The 26204-nt window shown below is 34.2% G+C and overlaps 2 protein-coding genes across 3 annotated transcripts in view; both read right to left on the bottom strand.

Annotated features, from left to right (window-relative positions):
- Positions 1-11866, bottom strand: part of LOC110440567 (calcium-binding protein LPS1-alpha-like) — a 59525-nt gene extending 47659 nt beyond the window's left edge. Inside the window, exons 1-4 of the mRNA XM_021483710.1 lie at positions 11795-11866; positions 8068-8098; positions 7379-7522; positions 6275-6517 (exon numbers count right to left, since the gene is read on the bottom strand). Of these exons, the coding sequence (XP_021339385.1) occupies positions 6275-6517; positions 7379-7522; positions 8068-8098; positions 11795-11797 (421 nt within the window). The 5' untranslated portion in view covers positions 11798-11866. The remainder of the gene's footprint in view (positions 1-6274; positions 6518-7378; positions 7523-8067; positions 8099-11794) is intronic.
- Positions 11867-15313: 3447 nt separating this feature from the next.
- On the bottom strand, positions 15314-25173 carry LOC110440565 (calmodulin-beta-like). 2 transcript variants are annotated; one of them, XM_021483708.1, is made up of 5 exons: positions 24959-25173; positions 20839-20863; positions 19680-19823; positions 18397-18645; positions 15314-17550 (listed from the first exon to the last, which is right to left on the bottom strand). In XM_021483708.1, coding segments are annotated over exons 1-5 (429 nt in total). In that variant the 5' UTR covers positions 24968-25173; the 3' UTR covers positions 15314-17548. The 2 variants fall into 2 exon arrangements, with proteins under 2 accessions (XP_021339383.1, XP_021339382.1); XM_021483707.1 differs by having other exon boundaries at positions 18391-18645.
- Positions 25174-26204: the final 1031 nt, after the last annotated feature.

Here is a 26204-nt window from a genome sequence, read left to right on the forward strand (position 1 = left end):
CTCTAACGATTCCTAAATACGTTGTAACGTCAGGTGGCACTCAACTAAATTCTTCTCTGTTGCATCTAGCGTGCACACAGTGAATATTGTTGATCTTATTTCGTGGAGGTGGAGAAAAAGCAGCGTGATGTAACTGAAGAACCACCTCAGTCAAAGCCTTTTGGTAGAGCAAAAACGAGATTAGTTTCCTAGCAATAGCGTTGACAATATTTGCACTTGTTGCAGTGGCGGCATTGCGTATCTTCAGGCAGGCTTTGTGGTTTACTCTGCTGGTTTCTTTTTTTCTTACTAATTTCTATTTGCAAATATTCGAATTTTGACTAACTGCTTTTCTTTGAAATGCAAGGCAACGTATGACTTTTAATGAGTATGTCTGTTGAAAGAGTCTTCTGCAAATATATTGTATTTCACAATCGTGACAATTGATGATATGGATTCATACCAATTATAAGAAAAAATTACAAAACAAAAATATCACTGTATACTGTAGAATTGAATATGCCATTGATGCGTACCTATTGTTGTTGTAACCAATGAAAGATTGTTTTTTTACGGGGGTAATGAGTTTAATGTCGATTACTAAACAGTTATATTGCAAACGTAAAACAAGATAACAAGAGTTAGCCAATTTATAAAGCTCTTGGTTTAATATAACAAAATAAACAAACGAACACTTTTTAATATCAACAACATTATTTAACGGTACATTTACCACCTTACTGATCGCAAAGTAAATCTAGATAACAAGAGTTATCTCCCTTACTCTTAATTTAAATACTTAAAACTGGCAAAAGAATCTTTTTTTTCTCTTCAGCACAATTAAACGGTTGTATTGTTATCAGGTTAAGTAATGAATATAAAAAAGGCAAGCAGACACTTCTTATTAAACAGTCATATCACTATTTACAGCAATTCCTGTAAGAAAAACGAGATAAAAAGCGTGCTATCATTACATAATGGTGTATGTGTAGATGCACTGATGCATTTCTGGTCGTTCTAGAACGAGTAATTCAAAGCTCACTAGAACGAGTGACTTAACAATCACTGGAACGACATATGAAACTCATATTGAACGAGGTAGTTATGCTTTTCTAAATTTGTGTCTCATCTAAATGTATTGATCGAGGATAAATGAAATTAAGTGAAGCATTTTCGCTGTATTTTTTTTTTATCGCCATTAAATGATTAATAGAATCTTCCCCTACCCTGAGGTTGTGACAGAGAAATCTCCAACCCGAGGGGTGATGTTTTTTGGTTGTCTAACCCGAGGCTCTGCTGCGGGTTAGACAACCAAAATAATCGCCGCGAGTGTTGGAGATTTCTCTGTTACACCCTTCAGGTAGGGGATGATTTTTTTTCTCGCATCCTATTAATTTAGTCAGAACTCCACCGACAGTAGTGTAAACAAAAACACATGTGGGATATGAATATCGTCATTCACATTTGATGACGTCACAGTTACCGGTGACGCGTTTTAATGACGTCACAATTGAACACGTGCTAATCGGCACGATGTTATCTCCCCCTAGGGGGTGACAAGCTGATCTTTCTCGGCTTAAACGGGAGACACCCCTGTGAATTGTGGGAGAAAAACTTATCGACTATCAACTGCTCAATTTAAGTACCTAAGCAATAATAACAACCAACTCATTTAAACAAAAGACATTTCGTTTATTATACATAATTGCATATTCACACATAACTCGTTTGTTTAGAAATTCATTCAGCATCTTCAGGTGTTGTATGTTTTGTCAATTGGATTTTCATCTTAAAATATATTTCAAAATACTAATTCTACATTAGAAATTACAGAAAATGATATGCCATCAATTGCTGCTCATAGTTCGTTGTTATTGATGTTAAAAATTTAATTTGAGAAAAAGATAATTATGTATTAATCTCTCATGAAAATGTTGAGATTGGTCGAACGATAGTGATTTTTTTTATATTTTATAATATCTTATGCTTAATTTTTTGCAAAACAAGTGCAACAAGGTAACATTTTGTAATATCACATTCAAGTATGCACAAAATCTAAATTTTCATTTGATATCAATGTTAAGGATCCCAGCGTGGCTTGACCAAGATTCGAACCCTGGACCTCAGATTGTTATACTGTCGCTCTTACCAACTGAGCTATCTTGTCAATTGAAGTACCTCGGCCCAATTATACTTTAGTTTTATCAATAGCGAACTTAACGAGTGCGAAAACTCACTACAAAATGCTCTAGTATTTTGACTGCAATGGGACAGAGATCATGAAGGAAATATTCTATTAGAATTGAACTTTGACCCCGATATATTATGGTTTAGAAAAAAGGGAGGGGATCAATACTAACACTTTGTTTTCTTAACAGACATCACGACGGAAAGTTATTTTTGTTTAAAATTTCTCAGTGAAAGAAAAAAGAAAGAAAAAAAAGGAACTCCTTAGGTAAAACCAAAATAAAAATCAACAAATCTGTCATTCCCTAACGGTAACGACCATACATTTTCGGCTGATGACTGAGTTCATCATAGGTATTATGTCACTTTCTAAAGCTGCTATATTTGCATTCGTTAATAATGATTATAAAGAAAGTCTAATTCATTATATAACGAGTCGCCACTCTCATGTGATAACATTCTCCATTCTTTAATATTGGACGTAAGGTAAGAAACTAAATGGTGACAAATATGAATGAATTTTAACAATGTATGCCGTTCTTTCCTCATTGAAAACGTGTGATTTTCGTTTCTTGTTTGTAGAATAGATAAAAATATAATTGTCCAAACACGTAGTTTCTGCTGCTAGGTTGGCCACTGTATCAAAAACCGTCAGCCTGTAAAAAGAAAGTTTTATTGAAAATCATACAAAAAAATATACAAATATTATATATTGCAGATCATTATCATCCTTTGGAATTTAACATCCACCACTGAAATAAAACCTACTGCAAGATTTTTTTTAACTGTTATTTATTGTTTTGTAGCGTTTCCATGATTGTATCGATTATTTTATTATTAATTTTTCAATCGTCATATAAGTGTCATTGTGACGTCACTGACGTCAGGCTTATGTCAATAGAGAAAAAAACTCAACATTGATGATCTGTTGTTATATTTTTTCACCGACAACTAGTTCAGATTATCAGGAATATCTTTAAAATTATTGTATCGTGATCTAAGCGCATTGGAAAATATCCAAAATTTGAAACAAAATAGTGCGGCATGAAAAAGTATTTCTAATGAAATTAGCTTTAATAAAAATGGTTGATTCAAATTATAAAAAAATGACATTTAAAAAAAAGCAAAACACAATGTGTCCTCCGTCAGAAACATAGCATTATATGCATATATATAGTTACTGACGAACTAAAGTAAATATGCTTTTCAAATAAATCAGAGGTTAGACTCGAAGATCATGGCAGGAAAACTCTATGCCAAAGAAGTGCATAGAGCCGGATGCAGCATTATAAATCTTATGCAGGCTTCGTACGGGATTTTACGACAAGTTTAGGTCAATATATATATAATTACGGTGTTCACACATGATGATGCAACTCGAGGGCTAGATCAAAGTACCATCTGATTGAGATATAATGGCGGTCAACCCAGTCACATGATTCTAACAATAGGTCGACAGAAGGATTCTAGGAATACACCATAGAAAGGAAGGAGAAGGCAGAAAAGGATTTTAAAACATGCAGATATAAATTGTAAATCTTGTTCTCTTATTTTTTATCGTTTATAATTTCAAACATAGCTTAGAAATAATGCAAGGGGGATAACTCAATCTTATTGTCGGATAGATATATAAGCATATACTCTTGAAAAAAAATTGCACTTTATAGTTTTACAATTTAATATCCTAAATGTATATATAATCTCACTTCTCTCTGAACAGGCGAAGTCGTTTTTTCCACCTGGACACACTAAATTAAAATTTAAGATTATGACAATCATTCAAACTGATTTTTTTATAAAATGTTTCAGGAAATACACAATATCCGTGTTAACTGTATACATGATTTAAATAGCATCTGTTTAATTGTATCTCTTTCCTTCCGAACAATGCTTTACAATGTTATGATACACAAATGTATGAATTACGCTATTTTCTCCATATATATATATCAGATATTGAGCGAAAATCAATATCAGTTGCCTTAACGACAAAACTTTAAAGCGGTTTTTATTTTTTTATATATATACTTTTTGTGTGAATGGAATCAATAAATTGTTTTTCTATATATATATACATAAATGTAGCTTACCATGTCGGCCTGATCATGAAAGTGAAAAAATGCAGTTTATTATAAACTAATTCGCCATATCAAGATTTTGCAGCAGAAAATGGGGAAATGAGGTTTGACATTGAGAGAAAGTTAGCAGGGATATCGCGGCGCACAAATCTTTTCGCGAGAAGTACACAGAATATCGCCGCTAGCGGTGACATTCCGGTGATGTTCTTGCACTCTGATCATATCACCAGAAAGTCGCCAGAATTGCACCACAGTTCAAGAATTCCCGTGATCCTTTTGTTACTTGTCTAAATATAGTTGATCAGCAAAATCAAAAATTACAAAATGGTTCACAAATGCTGCATGGAGCTCGTGGTGAAAGACAAAGTCTTCAGTTTTTAGGCTTTAAACATTTTTTGGATAAAATTCATGGCATTCTTGAGTCTTATAAGGTAATGTAGAATACGTTACACTATGGTCACAAAACATGTAATACCTTAAATGAACTATAGTGCATTTGTATGTAACAAGTTTAACCGCAACACACAGAGGTTTACAGAAAAGTCATTTTACAGTATACACACCAAACACATAACCAGCGCTGAGCAGTGATTGTGCAATAATTTAAGAGTGTGTACCTTGCTTTTCCATTTGACATTTAATTGCCACAAATATATAATTCATACTTGACTTAATTTTTCTATATGAATTCATTACCTTTTGAACATGTACTTTGCAGTGAAGTGCATCGTATGAACATACATTGTACCTAAATCTTTTTTTAAGTATTGCTGTACTTTTTTTACTGAAATTCTTGTTGCTGAAGTTCATTAGGATGCATTTTGTTAACATTAATGACAATTACAATTCATGAATATCACACTAAAAAATAATCTATATACGCGTTGAACTTTGTAATCAATCTCTGATCAATATAATCTATGAATTATCATGAAATAACTTTAGAAAAAATACATTTAGATTGTACTTCACATCCCTGTTGCAACATTGTCATACATTTCTGAATGTGGGAATACCAATCTTGCTTACCAAGGCATAACCAGAGTGGGTGCGTCATAACATCACCAGAACTTAGCTTTGGCAATATCCCAGCAAGTGCACCAGAACATTCTGGCGATATCGACAGAAATGGATTTTGCATACGAAGTCTGAACACGCGGTACTGATAGCGCCGCAATACGCTATCGCAGCAATAGTGTGCCAGAGAATCATTATTTTGAGAGGAATTATAATTGCGTATGAATCAAGAACATTATGATTTCCAAAAATGAAAATGTTTTGATTAACATAGGTGATACATACCGTCATCATCTTAACAAATTCTGAAAAGAAGCATATATATAAGTAAATATAGTTATTAATTTTAATTTTTATTTCACAATATATTTTTGACCAAAATTGATAAGCAATTAGGTAATTGTGACACACAAACAGCGCACTTATTTATCAAAAGTATTATTTGTAATCATATATTGCAGTAGCTGCAAGAAACACATTTTTTTTTTTGAGATCTAAATTTTTTGTGTTGATTAACAAAACAAAAATTTAATCGCGGATAATAGATCTCCAAAAGATTTATTGCAACACAATTAACATGGGACGTAACTTGTTTGATTATTTTGTGGATTCACACTCTCACAAATAAGTTAAATCTCTAAAATGTATTGATTTTCGCCTTGTTATCCAGTTGCTAATTCAGATTATTACTCTAAGTATTGGGTAAAACACATTGAAGGCATACTAATAAAATAAAAAATAAACCATAGACATAGCGAAATCAAGGACACAGGAAATTAAGTACATTTACAGTTAAACACTTAATATTTAAGTCTTTTCTGGCATATATCAGTAAAACATGATATAAAACATTTCTATTCTGTAGCATTCATCTTTCAAGGTTATTAAGCATTTCTATTAGAAGCAGGATTTAAAAAAGAAACGTATTAAATACATTCAACACAAAGTTGCGTTTATGCAATGGAATCATGGTTGAAAATGATAATGATAACTTTGTTTTCCAGAATATCTACCATCATAATTCACTTGTCCATCACCATCAATGTCAGCCTCTCGGATCATTTCATCAACTTCATCGTCTGTTAGTTTTTCTCCTAAATTTGTCATTACGTGTCGTAACTCGGCTGCACTGATAAAGCCATTTCCGTCTTTATCAAATACACGGAATGCCTCACGGATTTCTTCTTCACTGTCGTTCTCTTTCATTTTCTTCGCCATCATTGTGAGGAATTCTGGGAAGTCAATCGTTCCGTTTCCTGGTAGCAAAATACCAAATCGAATTTGAAATAAATATTATTAATAAATATTCAAGCGTCATCATTCCAAATAAATTATTTGTTTCGTTTACATATTAATATTACAAGTTGATATATAAAGTATATGTAAATAAAAGGTTTTGTTCTTTATTTTTCTCACGAGAATATCTTGTGAGAAAACTAAGATATCTTATTACTGCGAAGCGAACGTATTTGATATATTGATATTCCACTTGTTGATTTATGTATTCGTATCCATGCATGTTACTTTGCATTACGTAACAGGTTCTCATATAATCATTGACGATTTGTCACTATGACCATGTAACGGGGTTTGACCATTAAAAACATCAACAACAAAAATCAATGAGTAAGTTTGCGACGATGAAATGGTCAGAGTTGCAAATATATATTTTTTCGACAACGTACTTTGGTGCCAGAGATTGTGAACTCGAAGGCCGGACAGAGCACGAATGAGTCTAAAAGTGTCCTCCTTAGTAAACTGTGCTTACTTATTATATAAATACATAAATACTTCTATCGAAACACATATGTGTTTTTATCATCATATCGACTTATGTGTTTCACAACTCTCTGCTTTTAGAATAAGCATAATCATCATGATATTCAACCGCCAATGAGGAAATAGGGAGACCTGTATATGTGTGTCCGAGGAAAGATTGCCAAAGGGAATGAAGCCGTGTCGCTAAAAAATCTAATTAAAGCAAGTGCTTTAAAATTAAAGATGTATGAGAATGGAAATGTTATAAAGTTCTTTAATGTAGATAGTGGTTTACTTGTTTCATACTTTGGAAGCACATATTTTTAGTTTTAGATATCAAATAGGTGGTACAGTTTTACCATCAGCGTCCACCTCGTTAATCATGTCCTGTAACTCAGCTTCTGTCGGATTCTGTCCTAGTGACCTCATCACTGTTCCCAACTCTTTTGTTGTTATGGTGCCGTCGCCATCTTTGTCGAACAGGCTGAACGCCTCTTTGAATTCTACAAACAGGGAAAGTATAAAACACGTGCAAACATAAGAAGGGGTACTAAATAACATAACTCATAACTTTACTAAAGAATCCTGATACATATGTGAATTGCATGTAATCAGTTTTCCTTTTAATAAAAGAAAAGAAAAGAAAATAATTTTATGTATTCACTCCTATTCGACACATGAATAAGAATGGAATTATCCCCCTTTTACCACACAGTATTTCGCTGCTACGAGTAAATTTTCACATTCTTAGAGTTATTTTAAACTATTTGTATCAGCGTGACAAATTATTTTATAAGATATATATCTTATTATTGTAGTTTTATTTTTAAGATTAAGTTTTAATAAGCATGTCTTTATTGAATATGACTGAGTTAAACTATAACCATAGAGACTTACCATAAATAATAGGGCAGTGGAAATGTGAAAAGTGTATAGTCTAAATAAGGTTAACTACAGAAGACAACACCAACGAAAGAAAATGCTAATAAATAAATAAATAAATAAATAAATAGAAAGTTGAACAAATCAAATAATAAACCCCACAAACCTGCAATTTGTTCTTCATTTAATTGTTCAGCCTGCAAATAGATACAACACGGAACACATTAATACTGCCTCCAACACAAGCCTTTAAACAATACAACGCAAAGAAAAAAGGAATCGTGTTTGAAGAGATGAAAACAGTTCCGAAGATTTTAATGCATATTGCATACAAATGTATATACATATAGCAAATATTCAATATAAATACTAGACGAAAGTTTGCTTTTTCTTACACTAGATCGTTTTTTAAGACCAATTTGGATTTCAAACTTGCTCGCCCCTAGCATTACTGATAAGTCCTAGACGAACAAAATATAAAGAATAACTATTTACAACATTTGATATAGCGCCCTATCTAGCTAGAATAAGCCACTCTAAAACGCTTTACAGTACATAGATATGAAATTAATACAATTAGCATATAAATTGATAAATACAATTTTGAGGAATTCGCAGGAGCTGCCTTATCAGGCGCTAACTACTCGTCCTATGCCACCTAGCTTATATCTCTCTATGTGTGTATGTCGTGTGATGTATTGTGTTTTGTTTGTAGTGGGACCGTGTTTCCAACGGCATCATGCATGTATAGTGCCACCTCACTTGATACCACAACATTCACCCTAGACGATTTGATAATCCACCTGGGTTGTTGGAGTTGAGTGGGTAGGAGAAAAACACTTTCTCTGAAGAATCGAACCCCGGCCGCCTGCGTGGAAGGCCGAAGTGTTTACAACTAGACCAATCTACCCAAAATAGCTGTATGCTTTATGATTCTTCTTTGGCGAACCATATCTAAAACTAAATCTACGAAAAAGGTTTTGAAGACATTGGAAGTATTACCAAGTTGTCTAGAGATCTGGCCAATTTACTATCAGAACAAAACCCAAACTCTAGAACAGCTGCATACTACCAATACTTGTACATGTATTTGAATGCTTGATAATGACAGAGCATGATTTGCATACTTGATCATGCACTGAGAAAGGACTCTGATAGTATTACAAAGACCGCCAAATTATGGACAACATAGAGAAAACCATATCTGCATGTCAATATTTAAGGAATTTTGACGCTGCATCAAAACGATTCTTAAAAGAGGTTTCATGTAATGACCAGTCATCCTTAAATTTGAATACATATAAATTGATAATGTTGAGAAGGATACATTTATAAATCAATAAGTTTATCAATGAAAAACGACATTTCTGAATGAAAAAAAAAATCCTCTGTAATATGCATTTCCATTCAAAATGTGTGATTAACTACACGGAGACCGCTATAAATCTAAAACCTGAAATGAGTATAATAAATAATATCATATTGTAACGGTAATGGTTTTCTTTCACAATTCACAGATTGAAGTTTCTATGCAGGTCATGATCCTACTAGCAAAGTCTACAATAGCTACCGTAATCGTTGGTTTCGAAACTAGTTCCAACTTCTTACTATTGCATCAAATTGAATTTATAAGATCCGTTTTTATCTTTTCGATATTTTCATAACGCACTGTGCGTGAAAGTAATCAGGTATAACTAACATGAAACGTTATTCTAACAAGTGTAATACTTTGACGTCATATGCAACAATACGATTACGTCAAAGACGTTAGAAATGCAACACTTTGTTCAGTCTACATATTTACAAAACATATATTCGATTATGTTTTGACAAAGGATACACTAAAATATCATCCCAGTCTCGTTCTCGTGTCCTTTAAAGTGTTAAACGGACAATAAAGTAACGTAAGATTTTGATATTCTTGTCACAAAATCATGCAAACAAATATTGTTAGATACTCTTTATTGTTTAAGTTATTCTCGGTATCTGACCGATTTTAAAGGTGTAAGTAGACTAAGTAGCACCCTTAAAGAGAAAGCGTATACAATTGGCAGTGGTAAGCGATCTTATTTATATATTGTCAGCAGTGTACATTTTAAATTACTCTGTGATATATATGTTTCTTGAAAAGACGTCTGTCCTTTTTTCATAACAAGGTAGCATATTTGCAAAACACACAATAATACATTCGTTGCCAAAGAAATGGGTTCATTAGATATATGATATGTTAAGGTGATCGTATTTTTATTTTATTATTATTTCAAACTAGTGAAGTTTGATACAACAGAATATAGGCAATTAAAACAAAAAAAATCAGTGTAGATAACTGTAACTAAAATCACGGGTATAATGTGTAAGGTACAACAATACAGCATGCATTCTCAATTCTAAAACATATCATAGTTACAGTATATAGGAGTAAGTTAGCTTAACAAAATCAACTCTATCACGAATCACAGTTACAATATGTAAGGTGGTATACATCTTTTAATCTAACACGTAAAAAGTGGTCTTATGTGCCCCTAACACTGACACAAATCACAAATATAACGTGTCTGATTGCATATAATCTTAACTCTAATAATTCACGCATAACTGTGGAAGGTAGCATATACCCGTAACTCTTACACCAATCAAATGTTTTATGTTATAGAAGAAAAGGAATTCAAAGACTTACACAGATCACAGATAAAATGTGTAAGGCAGCAAATATTCTTGAATCTAACACAAATTAGAGCTACAATGTGTTAAAGTAGCGTATAACCTTGATTTTAACACTTTTCGCAGGTTTTACGTGTATGTATCATATAGACTTACCTCTAACATTAATCACATGAACCCCTGTTTAATGTGGTTGTATTAAATCATAAGATTGTATATATGATACTGAAATGACCTTTAATACATTTTAAACGATAACTTAAATACATGATAATTGAAACCTGTCGATCACCGCATTTAGCACCAACGTTCTAATTGTTGAGGTAGATTCAATACACTTGTTAACCTTTCCCTTCCATTGTGTTGTCCACCAATCCGTATTTAACTGTCACTCATAGTGTTTTCTTTTCGTACGTACATCGTAAGTTCAAAACTATCATAAAAGTGTCTTCGTAGATATAGTGTATATATACAGCTTTGTTAGAAACTTCCTCCGTCACATAGACAGTTTCCGTAGCAAGCACTATTCATACACATTTTCACTTCGATACAAAACTTAATGACAAATGGCAAAAAATAAGATTCATTTATATCAACGAAGACTCAATATGCCGATACATAACATCAATGCCTACCGTAAATCTTGAAACAAAATATGAGTAATACGAACTTAACCTGGCATCTGGTGACAGTCGCATCATTAACATATGTAAATGTAGGTAATAAATACTCTACACGTTCTGGTTTGAGTGATAAAGTATGGTTTAGCATACGACATACTGAAATAGTTCAATTGATCAAGCACAAACATCCACCACCGTTATGATGCTTAATGAGAGATAGGCTACAGTTATCGGAATATATAATCAACACATAGATCATATTTTACATGACCCAAATTTTAATCTAATGCAAAAACGTGTAAAAATTCAATTCAGTGCAGAATATATAGCTGATATTATCTCTACCTCTGTTGAGAATGATATGCTTTTTATATATAATTAAAAACGTTTCTGGCTTATAAATAAAACAATGTCTAATGTTCTGCTTGACTGCGGACGGCATGGCGAATCATTCATTTAGACAATACACATGGGCGTTCATCTTCAATAATTGTTTTATACATTCATCAACACAATCTGCAGCTCACCTAACTGTGGAATTATAGAAAGAGAGCTACAAGCATAAGTACATTACAAATCATGAGTACGATGACAAAATGTAGGACTTACCATGTTTTGTGTATATCCTGTTGGCTGTGTCTGGTCAGTGAGGCGGGAGATGATAGCGACAAGACAACTATAGTGAGAATATTTACATATAAGGAATCACTGAGCCGTGAAGTTCAACCCGTCTATATATATCCTTTGAAGTGTTAGTACTCATTAATAGTGTGTATAGATAAATAGTAGACGGTATCGGTTGCTGGGTATAAAATTAAAATCAAAGACCAGTAAAATGTAGTCGATAAATAACTTTAATAGTAAAAAAACACATCTGTACATTTTATATTACGAAACACATGTGACAGTTTTATGTTCTTAACTGTGGCAAGTATACTCAAATAAAAATAGATGATACCGCCAACGTTCCATGACAAATATGAAATTTAAAAAAATCCAAACAGCCAGCAATATAAACCGGTTAAAAAAAAAAATACAAAAAAAATACTGATACTTACTTTACAAATTACAACCAAGACTTCGTAATAATACCAGGTAATCCTAAAGGGTAAATAATTTCGGTTTATTGCTGAAATTTACACATATGGTGTATCTTTACATCGTTTTAAAATTTGCTTTTGTTGCTGGATCAATTTAAAATCTAACCAAAAAAAACATTAATTCGTGGAAAAAACATCTTTACAAATTACTTTAAATGTTGGGGGGTTTTTTATTTCCTGGAAAAAACAAAATTAATACAGGCTTTACATGGGAACACAACCTGACATAACGACTTTATGAATGATATTAACAGTACAGGTCAAATCAATGACTAATCTACCTTGACAAATGATGACGTCCTGGTCAATTGCATTATTCAAGCTATATGTAACTTATGATAGGGAATGACAGGCTCACAAGGCTTTACCTGGTGTAAGATAGATACGGCAATACAGACAGTACATGTACCACATTGTCAACAAAAAGGCAATATCCGAATTCAAATGACCCAGTTGGGAAACATCGGTTTTTTGGATGAACAAAAAACGCTTACAGCAAGTGCTGGCACTTCCTGATTGAAATGGTCCAATAGGGGGAACATTCGACTTAGTATTATCCTGTCATTGGGTCCCAGTGTGGGTAATTATTTAAGCATCGGTACTTTGAGCGAACAAACAAACCATATATCTCGCTTACAGCAAGTGCTGGCACTTCCTAATTGAAACAGGCTAATAGGAAGGACGTTCGACTTCGTATTCTCTTGTACACTGGATATCGGTGTGGGTTGTTATTTAAACATATAAACGGCATTCCTTTAATGATCCTTCTTCAGATAATTTGTTTTAAAAAAGTACCCAATAGTTATAGATCATAATGTTCTATAGTAACGGTGAAATCTGATCTCTGCCATGATATATTGATTTTCCATTTATACCCGTCAATGGCCAGTGTTTTGGAGGATTCTCATAATACAAACACCCTGCACACGTGGTTACATTAAAGTGGAGTTCATGTAAGTATAACACCGTACTGGCTACATCAGCCTAGCTGATTTTTCACAAAAAAAATATTTCTACAACCATATGGATGGCACTTGCACATTAATTAAGGTATACAATGGGTTTCATAGTTTTAGATATCTTTTTAACACCAAACAAAACAAGATAAACAATCTGTCTCTTCATAACGGGATGACTGCCCCTTTTTCAAATAGTCTGAGATGGAAGACACTCATGTAAACGTTGTTCTTGATATGAGTCTCGTTGAAACCGATAGCAGAGCTTATCTGGAACATGTTCATACACTGCAAGGTGTCAGGCTTGAAACTATCCTTTAACGACAATTACAGTAAAACTTTGCTATACTGTCACCATTTGTCCAGAGAAATATTGATAATGTCAAGGGGTGTGGGGATTAACTGGGAGAAGCATATGAAGGAATGGTAAGGAAAAAATAGAAAACAATGACCGTAAATTATGTAGGCGGTAAGCAAGGTGACGAATGGAAAGAGGGACATTACATCGAAATTGTCCTGTATTAATAGATATGGTCTACACAGGGCATCGCCCTTTTAGTTGGATGGAAATGAAATGCCTACGGTCTTGCATTCAAATGATATATTATATGGGCCATTCACAACGGGAAATATTTTAGCACATTGAACCCTGTAATAAATCGAATCCTCCTCCTAAACCTTTTAAGGAAAATGAGAGTGTCGCGTGGTGAAATAGCAGATATAAATAGTAATAGAAAATCTTAGCCTAAAGAATATTGATTTTAAATATTTATATTTGAAATCAAACTATAAGCATATGAACAAATAAGGTAACGGCCACAGCGTCGCTATTTAATTTCATGGTACGAAGAATACAACATTCAAAACACTCAGCTAAGCGTATCTCGACCGATCCCTGTTAAGTGAATAGTTATTACGAGTTTATACGCAATTTCCTTACACAAACAAACCGTAGGAATAGCGTCAAGGCCCGTTTGAGAATGTGTACACACCTTTCCAACTCTGAATACAACTTAAACTTGAATGTATACTATATAAGTATTTGACGACTACTGAATTGTAGCTCCAACATTCTTAATAATTGCTTGATCCTGTTTCAAGAGATAGGGAGAGTCATTACCAAGACTGTGCCACTATCCTGTAAGAACAGTCTGACAGAAAATGCTGATATGTCGTCTTTTATAATTTACTTGGAACGGAGGTGCAAATGTATATTATTTTAATGTGTTACCCGTGACTGCAAAACATATGCATGTTTTGTCTGATATATATGTCTCGTGAAATCATTGTTTGTCGGTTTCTTTTGAAATTTTAACAAAGTTCCACAAGTTTTTCCTGTATTTCCTCACTCGCCGAGAGGTTACGTGAACATTTTAATCTGATTTTGTTTCTCCGTTTACAGAAAAATATTTCCCTATGAACGTTTATTTTTATTGTTCACATCGCACGTGAACTTTAACGTTATATTCATTAGGCTTTTTTCTTGGGTTAGAGTAATACTTTAATGTGTGTGTGCAAAAGAAAGAAATATTTTAACGCATTTTCGTTGAAACATTATCTTTATGCAGAACAAAATCATGTTTAAATACAATTCGAAGGTTTAGATCCCCCTAATTACCTCGAAAGGTTTCTTGGTGTGCTAAAAAATGGGAGTCATTTATCAAGGTCGTGTGCAGTGTGTAGTTATGAATTCGTTTTCCAAAACATTTACGCCCACTTACGTGCTGAGAACGTTAGGGATCGTAACCGCTGTAATTTCGAGGATGAGTCTCCCTTTACCAGTTCATTCCCCAGTACCTTATTCCAACCGGAAGTGGTCGATTATAAAACCTTCGGTTTTTAAGCAAGCAGAAAGACAGGTAATTCTTTTTTGTGTACTTTGAACGTTTTAGCACTAGCGTGTTAAATATGTAGTTTAAAGCGAAAATTAGTGTCTTAAGCTAATATTAAAAAGTCTAAAAGTGTGAATGTAAGTAGGTAACCATGGCGTTGCTGTGGATATATCGCACTAAACAGACAAGGGTCATGGGTCGTGCCTTGTGTAAAGAATCAAATAAAAACAAAAGAATCCATTAAAGTTTTAGTAGGTTTTAATTGAATGACACCCAGCAGGCAGTTTCTCACTAAGATTTACAGATACATCAATATATGAATATTTTAACATAACCTTTTGATAGGCAGTATATAGATATTTTCTTATAACCATTGCCTGTAACACCTTGCTACATATTTCAAGATGACTTGATAATTTGTCATTATATTACTTATGACTTACGATCTACCTATGACCCTAATACAAATTACGGTAAAGTCAATTTACAGAGATATTACGTAATTCTTATTAGGGTCATAGGTAGATCGTAAGTCATAAGTAATATAATGACAAATTATCAAGTCATCTTAAAATATGTGTAACAAGGTGTTACGGCAATGGTTGGAAACAAATCATTATAATACCTGCAATAGGTAAACATACTGTAAGATAATCATGTATCATCAAATGCCCCTGTGTGAAGTTCCGATGTTATAATAGGAAGTTGCTGCCTGATGAGAAAATAATGAATAAAATAAATGATGGTAATGATTTACGAATAGAGAAATGGACGTCTAATAACTGTGTCTTTGAGTTAATGTATCATAAGCGCGACCTACAGGACATATTCAATAATATCAGTCTGGCTGTTTGAGTGAAAAATAGCATCATTGTGATATAGCTTGATATTAATTTGATAAAAAAATAAAAACAGTATTATATCACGTGACAAGATTTGTGCATGCTATGTTCATTCGGAATCTTTGGTTCTAGGACAAGTAGTCAATAACAATTATTTGGATTGGTATTAAAGCTATCGTCATATAATGTACAGTCGTCTCTGGTTAACAGCAATATTTTGAATTAAAAAAATTATAATTCAAAATTAAGTTTAACAAAATATGTCTTATTTTAGATAAGATTTATAAATAGGATGAACCATATTGAAAGCATAACACCAAACACACTGACCAATGAGTGTGTTGTACTAAGTTCATTTTAACACAGCAAGGACACTATCAAAATAAGAAGCATATGTTATTGACAAAACGCTTCCAATTAATATATAATGCAAGTAAAAGCAGTTTACACATATATAATAAATCCAGTATATGATGAAAGTAGTTCGATGGAGATAATGTAGAAATAACTTAAAGCATCAATGTAAAGAATGAGTATCAATTATCTTTACAGTGAACAGGGAAATATAAAAAAAACATAAATGACTTTCAATGTTTCCATTTCTGTTCATATACAGACACCAGGATACCTCTTCGAAGGGTTGTTAACATTCTTAAAGACATCAATTCAGCGATTTGTATATGTACATTCGCAGGGACACATATTTAGAGATTTAGCTATATACATACAGTGTTACACATTTAGAGATTTGTTTATATACATACACGGGGACTTATCTTCTGTGGTTTTGAGACAAGATAAAATTAAATAATTAAATACAGAGCAATGTTCAACTATACGTCGCTTAAGATCATTACAAATATAGCATTGAGGTAAAACCATCGCCGAATTTACGGTACGTTAAGAGTTTTCTGTAGTATCGAATTAGTCGGGTTATTCAGAGGTTAAAGAACAGTGACTGTATTTGTCTTACTTTATTTTTTATCAAACAAGCATTAGTGATTTTGTATTGTTCGATTTTAATCATTTTACTCTTTGCGTTCTTAATTCAGCAATGGACTGGGGTACATTCGTAGCAAATAAATCCGAGAACCACCAAGTTAACTAGACATACTCTTAATGTTCAAATATCCGCATACCAAAGTTCAATTAGCATTAAATTAAGTGTTGCAAATTGACACATTTATCTAACTTACACCTCTGCCGTGTCATTGCTGTTCTAGTGAAAGACAAACAGTGACACCTAGGAAAGAAGTATATGCTAGGTTTGTTTTAAATGCAAACAGTTATTGAAAAACACTCTTTGCTTGGCAAAGGAAACAGACGCATAAGAAAGTTCGCCGATAGAGGTTTTAAATTACTGGTGTTTTTTTTTTTGTTCAAAATAAAGTTAGCATATATTATCTATACCAAACAGATGAATCTTATTTCGAAAAGGGTAGACATATTATTCGAGATTATGGACATTTCTGGCTAAATGGAATCCAGATAATGCGTTTCTCTCCGTCCTGTACTCCATTGCGTCCACTAAGTCTACAAAAGTCTATTGCTAAGAAGCACTGTGATCCTACTAAAGGACTAACGAGAGTACGGTATCGGGGCTCCTCTTTCATTGTAACATCGCCTTCACAAATTCTGCAAAGATAAAAATTATTATAAATAAAATGGGAAAATTATAGAAACTAAAAAATACGAACTACATAAATTTTATGGAAAACGTTAAAGGATCAAATTGTTTGTAATTTTAGATTGATTCATTTTAAAAACAAAAAACAGTTAGCTTTGCCTAGCTGGGTTGACTGCCGTATTTAAACGTAATCCCCCTAACCCAGAAAAATGTCTCAGTCACGAAAAGGGTAGGGTGTACATTGTATGTGAAATATCGTGTAACTAAGCCAGACAAAGGAGAAATAGGTGGAACATTTGACTTACTATCTAATGGTAACATGTTAAAATTAGCGATAGACATGGGATAACTAACTGTAGTGACTATAAATGAAGGGGTATATTTAACTGAACCTATATCTGTCATTAGGAAAAGAAGAATCAAAGGAGTCTTGTGCGTGGCTTAAATTATGGTATTTTATCAGTAAACCCATTTTGATGCTTTGTGAAAAATTGGAACTATTTCAAATTAACAAAAGCAGGATCATAAAATGTCAATATGAAACTGCCAGTGATATAACAGGTATTTCCTTTTATCATAGTAACTCCTCCCTCTTTTTTCGAATTTTGAGTTGGGAAAAAAAATCCAGATTGGAGGAAATGATACTATTGTACAATACGGCAAAGCACATCACTCATAACTTCTTTTTTGATATTGTCTCAAACACAGGGAACCATGATACTATTCAGTCCATTAAGGATTCATTACCGTTACTAAATAAATGTCAAAAGAAAAAAGATTAACTACTTTTGACCAATTTAATGAAAAGTTATATCAATTCTTTCAGTTTGTGCTAAAACGGCATATACCATTACAATCAATTTTGCCATCCTCATCTGTATCTGCAATAGACATCATCTCTTCAATTTCCTCGTCGGAAAGACGTTCTCCGCAACACTTCACCACTTTGCGTAACTCTTTTTTGCTGATGAAACCATTTCCATTTCTGTCCATAATTGCAAACGCACTTTTCAAATCGTCTTCCTGCTGTTTTTTTGTCTGGTTACATTCTTTTTGTCTATTAACATATTTTTCGAATTCCACAAAGTTAATCGAGCCCGAGTCTGTGGAGAAATGAAGATTGAATAGTAAATCGTTTTATTTAAATTCCGCGAAAGTGTAGTAAACACGCGTGTTACATGTTTATGCTCATTAAGATCATAAGTTCACTCATCGTGGCATCAGAATTAGTTAAGACAAAAAGCATGAAGACAATCTTTGTGACGTCACATTAAAGATAAAGAAGATGAAACGAATTTCTGTTGTTTGAATCTAATCGATTCAATTTGCTCGTTGCAAATGGTCACACGGTCTCTTGCAAATGTTAAAAAGGATCATAGATTCATTTTCGTTTCTTATATAATTGATAGAACATTTCTGATAGTTATGCTAAAACCTAAAATAATACTAATGCTACGTTCAGATCCAGATCTCCAATTTACGAACGCATCGCAATTATGCATGTTTTACTTACTATCTGTGTCGGCGTGTTTTAGTTTTGTTTACTTACTATGTATCTGTGTCTGCGTGTATTAGTTTTCTTTACTTACTTTCTGTTTCGGCGTGTATTAGTTTTGTTTCCTTACTATCTGTGTCGGCGTGTATTAGTTTTGTTTACCTACTATCCGTGTCGGGGTGTATTAGTGTTGTTTACTTACTATCTGTGTCTGCGTGTATTAGTTTTCTTTACTTACTTTCTGTTTCGGCGTGTATTAGTTTTGTTTCCTTACTATCTGTGTCGGCGTGTATTAGTTTCGTTTCCTTACTATGTATCTGTGTCTGCGTGTATTAGTTTTCTTTACTTACTATCTGTGTCGGCGTGCATTAGTTTTGCTTACTTACTATCTGTGTCGGCGTGCATTAGTTTTGTTTACTTACTATGTATATGTGTCTGCGTGTATTAGTTTTCTTTACTTACTATCTGTGTCGGCGTGTATTAGTTTTGTTTACTTACTATCTGTGTCGGTGTGTATTAGTTTTGTTTACTTACTATCTGTGTCGACATGTGTTACTTTTGTTTACTTGGTATCTGTGCCGGCGTGTATTATTTTTGTTTACTTACTATCTGTGTCGGCGTGTATTCGTTTTGTTTACTTACTATCTGTGTCGGCTTCTTTGATCATATGCTCTATTTGCTCATTGGTGGGATTTTGACCCAGCGCTTGAAACAGTTTACCAATCTCATCCACAGTTATCGTACCGCTTCCGTCTTTGTCAAAATGATTAAAAGATAGACGAAGACCTATAAACAGAAGTAAACCATTTGAATTGGCGTCAACAGAAAAAGGACAAAAGCAAAGGACAAAAGCGAAAACAAAAATGATAAAATCATCCTACCGTTTTTGTTTAAGTTGTCTTGTATCTACTCTTTAACATCCGTTGAAATATACTATTAAACTTTCTGGTAACTGCTATTGAAGTTCAGCTTTATATCTACTGTTTCACTTCACTCTATATAGATCTACTATTTAATTTTCCCTTATAACTTCTCTTTATCTTTCCAGTATAGTCTGTTTAACTCCTGTTTGATATTGACGTTTTAACAATTCCTGTGTTGACTGTTAAACTATCCAACGTCTATTCTTTTAACATCCCTATTTAAAGATTGGTAGTCAAATTTTTGACATGCATTGGTGTGTAACATACATTGGCTTACCTATATAACCATTTTAAATATGTAGGTAAGCCAATGTATGTTAGACACCAATGCATGTCAAATATATGACAACCAACACTTATATTTACATTTTTGTTGATCAACTTACAGTTCACGCAGAAATAAAGACATAACATTAGTATGAACATGTTTTAACGTCAGGGTAAATCCATACAGAGAACAGCCACCAGTTGACAGTGGAGCAGTGCAATCTCCAACGTTACAGTTATGACGTCATGGCATAAATGGCCCAATGTATGTTATACGGAAATAACATACACTGGGCCCAGTAGAAACATCTAGGCTCTGTGCAGTGGAAATATAAATAATAATGTTTAACACCCCCACCCACTACCCCCAAGTACTTTTTGCCTTATCTCGAACTATTTTTTTTAAAGAATGTACAGATATTGTTTATTTTGTCACACTCTATGATTAGAAAGTCAAATGTTCACTTTCAATTTAGTATGCAAGTAGCAGAATAATATACACACACATATATATATATGTGTGAGTGTGTGAACTATTTAAGTTATGTAAATTTTTATGAAGAACCATTTTATTCGAATTATCAGTGGAGTACGAAGGTCTTTATACTCACACTCTCTTTTCTCGTCAACAACCTCCTGCAGTGAAAATAAGAAAACTCGGGTTAAAATGTGCTCAAGAAATGTGTTTGATTAAAATATCGGAAGATTAAGAAACTTTAAAAAAAAGGAAGGGAACATAATTAAACTTAAACATTTAAAATGACATAATAGACAAATTTATAGACAACGATTATAAAACTATTATAATCTTAAAAACTTATTAAACCACATCGTCAAGAAGTTAATGTACCAATTTATTAAGCTCTGCGAAAAGCAGAGTATTACGGGTTTTTTTTATCATGAAGTTTTCCTTTCTAGATAGTATCACCCCAGCTTCCCAAAGCTACGGTGTTCAAGTGCATGCTCTATATACCAAGCCTTCCGTGACGGATGTCGACTGCCAACAGACAAACTTACAACACATGGTTTCCAGAGATACAGCAGGGTTAGATGCTAACTTGTTTGCTTGGTAGTTCACAGGACTAGTTGAATAGACTATCTTCTAGTCCTTCGTCAATGTAACTAGTCAAATAGTTCCTGATAAGGAACCATCGCTATCTGCAGCAAGAAACATTAAGAGTAACCCACTGCAGGGGGACTTAAAATACTTACTGCCATAAAAATATGGTGAAGTTTAAGGAAAACTCTGACAACTATTATGCAATATTCAATCAGTTTCTAAAATTTTAAAAAGGTTTTTATTTTTATTTTATGATAAAGGACAAGTAAGGTTAGGTGATTCACTAGTCCTTGCTGAAATATTCTAATCAAGGACAAGCGGAATAGTGTTGTTTAAGACTATGGACAAGCGTTTCGGTCGCTATCTGGATCCCATAGGGAAATGTTCAATGTCTTTGTGTGATATGTAGTCAGCTTGCATTGTTGTTGGTATGAGGATGTTACAATACTTGGATATGACTTAGTAACATGGTGGTGGGTGTGATCGATAAAGCATATGACGGTTACACCTTCGGAACATCTTTTCTCCCACCCTTCACAGGTGTGTCTCCCGTTTTAGCCGGGAAAGATCAGCTTTTCTCTTACCCTGGACAGGTGTATCCGCACTTTTACCGGTGTGAGATTTCCTTGTCTCACTCTAAGGCTGAGACGGGGGGATTCCCCTTTTCATATCAATGGCATGACATCACTTCAACAATACAATGACGTCACGTCAACAATCCATCAATGTCACGTCAACCCTGAATTTAGCATGTAACGTTATCATTACATTGTGTATACACAATGGTAGAACAGGGTGAGAGAAAAAGAATCATTCACCCCTTGTGGGTGAGATAGGGGAATCTCAACCCTCGGGAAAATATTCTTAAGTTGCCAAACACTCGGCAAAGCTTCGTGTTTGTCAACTTAAGAATCTTCCCCCTCGGGTTGAGATTCTCCTATCTCACGCTCAAGTGGGTGAAAGATTCTTTTAGTCACCCCCTATGGGGAGATAGTCTCGTGCCGATTAGCACGTGTTCAATTATGACGTCATTAAAATCATCATCGGTAACATTGTGACGTCATCAAAAGTGAATGACGATATGCATACCCCACCTGTGTTTTTGTTTACAAACATCGCAGACTACTGTCGGTGGAGCTGTGACTGAAATAATAGGATGGGAGAAAAATAATCATCCCCTACCTTGAGGGTGTAACAGAGAAATCTCCAACCCTCGGGTTGGAGATTTCTCTGTCAAAGCCTCGGGTTAGACAACCAAAAGAATCACCCCGAGGGTTCGAGATTTCTCTGTTACACCCTCAAGGTAGGGGAAGATTCTGTTATTCTTGCATACTAGACCGAGATATCCGCATTTTCGGCGGTGCTGGAAAATTCTATCCGGCCCATGGGTCTAGATCGCTTACACGCGCAGACTTGCGGGGGAATTATAGTAACCTTTCGGGGTCATGCTTTTGTTCGTGAAGTCATTTTATGACGTTTTGGGGTCAGTCAGGGTCATTGACGTCACTAACAAATGCCATCTTGGCTTCATATGCAAACGAGAAATGAGCGGACTTTACTAGAAGAGCAGCTGTTTTTTACGGGTTTTAGGTAATAAGCAAGAAATAGAAATCATCCCTGATATGAGATAAGGATAAAGTTATCTAAACCATCGGGATAAAATATTGAGCAAAAGACCTTCGGCAAAGCCTCGGGTCTAATGCTCAATATTTCATCCCTTGGGTTTGAATGACCTTATCCGTACCTCACATCAGGGATGGATTCTATTAGTCTTATTCCCACTTTAATTTCTCAATGGTCTCCAGGCAAATATTTCCTTTGTTCATGTTTTGTATCAGTTTTATCGACTTAAAAATCGAATTCCGGTTAAGTTTTCATTTCGGTATCATCTTGTTGTTTCTAGTATACACACTCATACATATACACGTTGGTATCATCTTGTTGTTCCTTGTATACACACCAATACATATACACATTGTCACGTTGGTATCNTTTGTCACGTCGGAATCATCTTGTTGTTTCTAGTATACACACTAATACATTATACACTTTGTCACGTCGAAATCATCTTGTTGTTTCTGGTATACACACTAATACGTTATACACTTTGTCACGTCGGAATCATCTTGTCGTTTCTGGTATACACACTAATAAATTATATACTTTGTCACGTCGGTATCATCTTGTTGTTTCTTAAATACACACTTATACATATACACCTCTGTATCGTCTTGTTGTTTCTTGTATACACACTAATACATATACCCTTTGCATGATTGCCGATATCATTATCACAATGTCGATTGCAAAAATATTGCGATATACTGAGATTTCAAAGACAGATTCCTGAAACTTTCTGAACAATATTTTCACACCCCGGGTCAAAGTACTGTACTGACGACCATACAATTTGTCGTATGGGTTCGGACGGTCGGGTGGGTGGGGTTTGGAGTCTGGGGGTGGGGGTAGGGGATGGGGGGTTGGTAAGGAGTACCGATGAGAAAAGGCCAATCACAACAGGTCCTTGATGGAAGTCTCGAATCACGTGCAATTTATGGAAGGCCCAGCAATCATTGGCAAGGCCTATCTCTCTTTAAACTTATGGGAGCATCCGGTAAATTCTCCACAGACACTCCCCAGGGGGTATTATATATATATACAACTGTTGCGGACTCCCTGAACCAATATCTATTATAGGGAGTGGAGGGGGTCCTGCTTCTCGACACATGCATATTATAGGGGAGTTTAGAAACAGATCATCGGCCATGCGTCGTCATAACACAAGACATTTAAAGTTAACATTATTATATTTCCAATTACCACTAAAGATCTACTGGAAATGTTTAAGAACACAGATCGAGAGCTAGTCCAGACATGTCGAGGGTGGAAATCGTTTAGTCATTGTTGTAGTCGACAATCAATAGCTAGTTATACAATACAATATAAGATCACTACTCCTGTTGTGCTTACATATAAATAGCCAGAATTATATAGTCAAAGTGGTCAATGGTTATACCTATATGTGTAGTGTATATATATGTACGGATGGTTATTGGAAGGTCTTTCTTTTTAAACGGCCAGATTATATGCGTGTTGATAAATCGATATATTCTATTTATATAGATATATACATACTAGTATAAGTACAAGTGGTGGATCTTGGAATCATTCCAGGGTTACGGGAAGAAATCCAGTTGGGTGAAAAACGGGGTTGTGGCGTTGTTTGCGCTAGTAATGGTAGGGTGAAGAACGGGTACGGGTTAGGTGAGTGAGAGTGAGGGTACATGTAGGAGGGGGGGGGGGGGGGGGGNTGTCGAAACAGGAATTACGTGTTACATTTTTTTTAAACTCTAAGCTCTTTTCAAAAATAACAATTGGAAATTGTTCGTACATAGCCAAAATGTATATTCTATACGAAATAAATGAATAATAAAAACATTGTACATGTGTAAGTACATTTGTATGTTACGAAAAATAAAAAATAAAAAATATTTAGCCTTGTAAACAACGGCTTTAGATACAGTGTACAATGTATTTCACTCGTCTGCAGGTAAAAGGTATACTTTTGGATATAGGAATGCATGGTTCATGGATTCCTGTACAAGCGAACTATCTCTTGGTCGCCTTTGTTTACAAAACAAGGTATAAAAGGTAAAGTATCCCATTCTTACCTGACTCATGTTTCTGTCAATGCCGACTGGATCTCACCTGTCCGTGGTATATCACAAACGTTATAAGGTTCGCACACACACTCACACAGCACTAACAAAATGATCTGAATATTCCCACAGGATGAGCAAACGGGAAAACCGTGTTGTGCTGTTGATTTGGCGATACTATCAATAGTCAATAATGTGACCTTGACATCAATCAAGCTAGGCCGCCATTTTTAAAATGCCAGGATGAAACAAGTTAAAATATCGATTGAAATCTACCTGTGTAAACCTTTGTACAGCATCGTTAGCTTAACATCAATACATGTGAGAAAGGTTTCGTACGTATTTCGTGCCAAAGACTAATTCTATTAACATTGATTTTTAAAACGATTTCACTTTCGTTTATTCTGATATCAAATCATATCTATTGTTTATTTGAGCTATTTCCATATCGATATTTTTGATGATTTTTGTAATTTCTTATAACAAACAAGAGTGTTATACTTTGTTCATTGAAGTCGAGTTGAACGAGGAAACATTATATTCAGATATCGATATGTATGGTAATAAGATTGCAAATAACATGTATGTATGCGCTAATAACTAGGTATGTACTCGTAATTATAATAATTGGTTTGACCGTGTATATTGTATTTGTATTTGTGCCGTGCATGCGTTCAAATTGTACGGTTCATGTAGCAAATGACTTTATGACGAAGTTATACTGTCTGCAGGTCCACGGGGTCGTATGCATTTCATTCGTGATTATTCATGTGTGATGTCCCGTGACATTGAAATTTATTGAAATATTTAATATGTGAAGCTTTCATTAATTATCATGACAACTGTTTTTGTCAAAATCATCAATGTTCAGTGGTATAACTCACCATTATGTCGGACATTTATATATAGGATCTTAAATTAGTTTTCATTTCATATGAGTTTTTACGAAACTAGTCTTAGGAGTTTTTATTTTTGCTTGCCTCGACTTATCACATAGCTCAGAAAACTTACATTTCGACAGGCTTTAAAGTCAAAATAAAGAGGGCTTAATCAAACAGAGGCAGCCATTTTGTTGCGCCATTCACAATTTATGATATCACGTCATTGTCCTTATTATTTCGTCACAATCGATATCTGACTGGCACAGCCAATGAAAAACGATCCAGGGTATATTACACTAGTGACATATGTAAAAAATATTACACGGGCGAATTCACTGGATAACAGGCCGATTATGTGATAAATAAATATATATATA

This window comes from Mizuhopecten yessoensis, unplaced genomic scaffold (genome assembly GCF_002113885.1).
Source record: "Mizuhopecten yessoensis strain PY_sf001 unplaced genomic scaffold, ASM211388v2 scaffold11185, whole genome shotgun sequence".
Taxonomy (NCBI): Eukaryota; Metazoa; Mollusca; class Bivalvia; order Pectinida; family Pectinidae; genus Mizuhopecten; species Mizuhopecten yessoensis.

Bases quoted from the DNA above. Each gene is read 5' to 3' on its own strand.
- LOC110440565 (XM_021483707.1), bottom strand. The intron at 19,824-20,838 runs GTGAGTATAAAG...TTCTGTTTATAG, and splicing joins TGTTGACGAGAAAAGAGAGT to GTCTTCGTCTATCTTTTAAT. The intron at 18,646-19,679 runs GTAAGTAAACAA...ATTTCTCCACAG, and splicing joins CAAAGAAGCCGACACAGATA to ACTCGGGCTCGATTAACTTT.